The 5,290-nt window shown below is 40.2% G+C and overlaps 1 protein-coding gene across 1 annotated transcript; it reads left to right on the forward strand.

The window, feature by feature from the left end:
• Nucleotides 1-2,364: 2,364 nt before the first annotated feature.
• On the forward strand, nt 2,365-5,290 carry LOC18049484 (ankyrin-1). The gene is made up of 4 exons (XM_024187394.1): nt 2,365-2,955; nt 3,421-3,611; nt 3,730-4,306; nt 4,394-5,290. The coding sequence occupies exons 1-4, from the start codon at nt 2,365-2,367 to the stop codon at nt 5,288-5,290; spliced, it is 2,256 nt and encodes a 751-aa protein (XP_024043162.1).

The raw sequence follows: 5,290 nt of genomic DNA on the forward strand, positions 1-5,290 counted from the left end.
GATAGCTGAGGTACTCCATGTATAAAGGTGCCTAGATTTCATTCTCCAAGAGTTTCTGACTCACCAAAAACACTCACACTCCAAAATAGAGATTTTCTTCAACCTTAAACTCTAATTTACAGAGGGTTAGCCAGCTCTCTTTGCCATAAAAGCTTAAGTTTGCTAACTTGAGCGTCGGAGTGTGAACGCCGGGGTACCCCGGTTTCACCTTTAACCTCTATTTCACTGTTTTGCTGGCATGTAGTTCATTTTGAAGGACACCTCTCTTGGTTTTGACCTTTCACCATTGTTACCACTCTCTCTCCCCTTCTCACCTCCCCCGAACTTCAGATACACCGCACCGCACACAACAAACCAGTGAGGTACCCCATCTCCCCCAAAAATATAAATTCATTGTTCAAGATAGATTTTGGCTTTTCCTACCTCAAAATCAGTTGAAAACAGGTTTGACTAGTGGGAAAGGTTAATGGGGCATGGGAAGAGCTAGTGGGAGACACACATAAGGAGCACAATTCATGTGCTATCGAAAGTGTCTTATGAGCATGGGAATTACACGCGTGTAGACTTTTAAGCTGGTGTTGGGTGGATGTTTGCTGACCTTGGCTGGGTTCTGTGGTGGTTGCTTGCATCTGACTTTCTGTTGACAGCTGCAGCTGGCCGTGAGCTTGTGATTTGCATGGGGTTTTTTGTCTTGTGGGAGTTGTTTGTGTAGGTGGTGATTGTGGCTGGCTAGTGGTTCTATCTTGGACCGAATCTTGAGACAAATGGCCATGGAGTACGGGCTGGTTTTGATGGTGTCTAGAGGCTGTGACAGCAGGATGAACTCCCGAATGGTGTGTGGTTTGTGTTGGCTACGGGCTAGAGGCTGGTGGCTGGTTGGTTTGAGATGAAAACCCATTCACCAAGTCTGGTGGTGAAAGCTTGGAGTTGGATGTTGAAGAGGTGACGATGGCGGTTGGAGATGATTGTTGAAGGGACGACGATAGCGGTGTGTTTGCAGAAGTTGAGGGCTGTTGGGGTTGAGCTGGTGTTTGACTCCTATATTTTGAGCGAGTTTGCCTTTGGGATCTCCTAAGAAAAGGAGGTTCATTTCTGGAAGTGAGGGGAGGAGCCGGTGGTGGTTGGCTGCCATTATCGTCAACCGGCAAGATAAGAATCGACTTGTCTCCAGTATTGGTTTCTTCCCCTTCTTCTAGTGAATGGAGGGGTGATTTTGCTACCTCACGGCAGCATTCATAGTCATTAATGCCACCATTGATTGCCATTTCTTTTTGCTCACTTATGGCATTAGGTGTGATTGAAGGTTGTTGAAGTTTCGAGAGGATAGCAACAGTGGACAATGGTGGTTGGTTTGCATGGGGTTGGATTTGAGATGGAGGGTCTGCATGAGAGTGGTTTGGTTTGATTCGCGGTGATGGCAACTGGACGTCCGGTGGCGGTTCATTGGTGAATTTTGGGGGTCGTCTAAATGATTTCTTAGGAGGGTTCAAACTCCTGATAATTTGTTCTTCTGCAGAGAGGGTGTAGACTGGCGGCGGCCGGTTGCCATCATCGGCGGCCGGAGAGGCCATTAAGGCCGTTTAAGGCTTTTGAAGGGGGAAGGGGGAGACATGTAGTTGATATTAGCAATTAGATCAGTACATGGAAATTAACTATTTAAGAAGTTATATTTGTTTATTTAGTTGTTTTTATTTTATATTATTATTGGCTAAAATATAATATAGTGTTAATGTAACTATATTTTAATTTATTTATTTACTAGTAAATACTAATGTCATATTTACAAGTTTTATTTTTTTAATTAAATAAATACTTTTTATTTTTTTGCGGATTCGTGGATTTTTGTGAATTTACAGAAGTAAATCCATATTCAATCCATCGATTGCGGATTATCAAATTTTCAATCCAATTCAATCCACGGATCGGATTTCTACGGATCAGACGGATTGAGCGGATCGAATTGGATTCTGAACACCTCTATATGAAGGACCACTGATATTGATGTTCATACATCCGAATCAATTTTCTTTACGAGGAGTCTACGTCATGATTTCTACGTCACGAATTCTCCAAAATATGATGTCTCTCACTCTTATTTAAGGCAAACCTCATAGAGGCAATCACAGAACATGAAGAAAATTAATTTTGTTCCTAGTCCTCACTATCTAAAGAGAATTTTCGTTGAAGCTATATATATATATATATTGAATCTTTTGAAAAAAATTGCTTCCTGAGCAAATGATTTCTTGCTGGGTTTCTTCAATTGCTCTTCTTGTTCAGTTGTTAAAACTTTCCAGTTTCCTCTCTGTAGTACAAAGAATATTTGATCATTGAAGTGCCACCTTCGTAGTGTTAATTTCGGTGATGGAGTCCGCTGCTCAAGTGAGGGATGTCGATGCTTTGTATGAGCTAATTCGACATGATCGATATTTTTTGGACAACTTTGACGAGAAACCTTTTGTCGATACTCCTTTGCATGCTGCTGCAAGGGATGGAAATGTTGAATGGTCCATGGAGATTATCAGACTAAAGCCATCATTTGCCAGGAAGCTAAACCAAGATGGCTTCTCTCCAGTGCATTTAGCTTTGCAAAATGATCAAACTCATTTAGTGCTTCAGCTGATAGATATTGATCCGGACCTTGTTCGTGTCCAAGGAAGAGAAGGCATCACTCCTTTGCATTTCGTGTCTGAAAAAGGAGACATCCATCTGTTGAGGGAATTTTTGTCTGCTTGTCCGAAATCTCTTGAAGATGTGACGAATAAAGGCGAGACTGCTCTTCATATTGCTTTGAAAAACGATAAGGTCGAAGCTTTTGATCAAGCCTTAACAACAGTACGACCACCGTGGCTTGGCCCTGAAGAAGCTCAACAATACAATCAAAGAATCCTCAACCTGAAGGATAGGGATGGCAACACTTTGTTACACATAGCAACATCCAAAAGTCAAGTCCAGGCAAGCTCGAATCCACACACAGATATAGAAAATTTTCAATGAGGTGCAGGCATCCCATTTTTTCTTTTTTTAATGTAGACACGCTATTAAATTATGTGGTTAAATAGAATTAATTTTTAATTCATTATAAAACCATGTATTTTAATAGCATGCCTGCATATAGATTAATAGCGTGTCCATATGAGGAAAAAAATTGAGGGTATTCATATTAGAAAATGACTATATATATATATATATATATATATATATATATATCCTTTTAACATAAAATAATTATGTGTAAAATATGTATTTTTTTCACTAACAAAAAAATAATAATTTTCAATATATTAAAATATGTATTTTTTTTAATTTGCATTCTTACTTTATTAAAGTTTCTCGTTAGGGAAGGATTATATGTATATAGTCACAAATAAAATTCAGTTGAATGATGTCTAAATTGATGAATTTGTTTATCCAAAGCAGGTTGTAAGGTGTTTAGTGAATTGGAAAGTTGATACAAATGCCCGGAATTCGGAAGGTTTGACACCTTTAGATATTTCATTACTTGATCAAACTAAATCAGAAAACCATATAGTTGCGGCAATGCTGCGCGAAGCTGGAGCACTAGAGGCAACTTCACTTCCTATTACCAACAGCGATAGACATTTATCGAGGTAACAGGAACACTGCTCTTTTACTAAATTAAAGTCCATTTATCGATTATCTTTTTAAAAACAATATGGCATTTTCATATTATGTACATCTCAAAAAATGTTTAATGTCCTTCAGAAGTAAGGATCAGAGGCTGAACGAGGCTGCTCAAGCAGGAAATGTTGATGCCTTGTATGAATTAATATGGGAGGACGCATATCTTTTAGATCAGATAGACCGAGTACCATTCATGGATACTCCTTTACATATAGCAGCATCAATGGGGCATGTCAACTTTGCCCTGGAGATAATGCGGTTAAAGCCATCATTTGCAAGAAAGCAAAACCAATATGGATTTAGTCCCCTGCATCTTGCTTTGCAGAAGAAAGATACCCAAATGGTGCGTCGGCTCATAGATGTGGACAGAAATCTTGTTCGTGTCCAAGGAAGGGAGGGTGTAACGCCTCTACACTATGTTGCTGAGAAAGGAAATGTCGATCTTCTATGCAAACTTCTAGAGGCTTGCCCTGAGTCCATCACAGAGGTGACAATCCGTAAAGAGACTGCTTTGCATGTTGCTGCAAAAAATGACCAGTTGGAGGCCGTTGAGTGCATGCTAGGATGGCTTCGATATGTCGATATGGAGGATATCCTTAACTGGACGGACGATGAAGGCAACACTTTATTGCATATCACAATCTCCAAAAGTCAAATAAAGGCATGAAATTTTTTTAAATTTTACTTCAGTTAGTCCCTATATTTTCATGATTATTAATTGCATGCATATATAAATATATACTTGCAGTTGGTGAGGCTACTAGTTAAAAGAGCACGTGATCAAATAAATGCCCGGAACTTAGACAATAAGACACCCATGGACATGGTAGAAGAACATTTGGGAGGGAAACCTGAATTTAAAGAAGTAACACGCATGGTGCGTAAAGCTGGCGGTAGACAAGGGTCCTCCCGTACTGATGGGGATATTGCAGGTTACTTAAAACAAGGTTTGACATGTCGTCGAAAGGTGCTTTTGTTCTTTTACCGCTCATCACAGCGCATTACGGATGAAAATCGAAGCGCACTACTTGTGGTTGCTATACTAATCGTGACAGCCACATTCCAAGCAGCGCTTACCCCGTCCGACGATCTTGAGGGAAATAAGTCAACTGGAACCCCCAACTATATTGCCACTAATGGATCACACTCACCATCGACATCGGCATCGACGTGGACATCAGTATGGGCATCAGTAACACGATCAGGAACAGCAAATGCAACCGCCACTACTCTGAGCAATGGAACAAGCAGCAGCATCCCAAGAAGTGACAAGATTCTATTCGCTGCGGGGCAATTATATGGCGAAGCCATCAGTGATATGATCTCCATACTTTTCGCATTTTCAAATATTACAGCATTTTTTATATCTATGCTGGTGATTAATTATCACCTCCCGTATGGCTCCGCAGCTACTCTGGTATATCCTCTAGTTATTTGCTTTTGCCTGTTAGTGGTTGGCAGAACCCCGGTGATGCTACTTGCCTCACTTTCAATGCTTATCGTCTTTCGGATTTGTTTATTTGTACAACTGGACTTCTCCAAGATTCGATTTAGACGAAGCTTCTGGATTACACAAGTTTTAGGCTCCGTTTTCAAACATTATAGAAGCTTCCTCAATAAGATAATGAAAGAAGCTGAAAATTAG

This window comes from Citrus clementina, unplaced genomic scaffold (assembly GCF_000493195.1).
Source record: "Citrus clementina cultivar Clemenules unplaced genomic scaffold, Citrus_clementina_v1.0 scaffold_3, whole genome shotgun sequence".
NCBI lineage: Eukaryota > Viridiplantae > Streptophyta > Magnoliopsida > Sapindales > Rutaceae > Citrus > Citrus x clementina.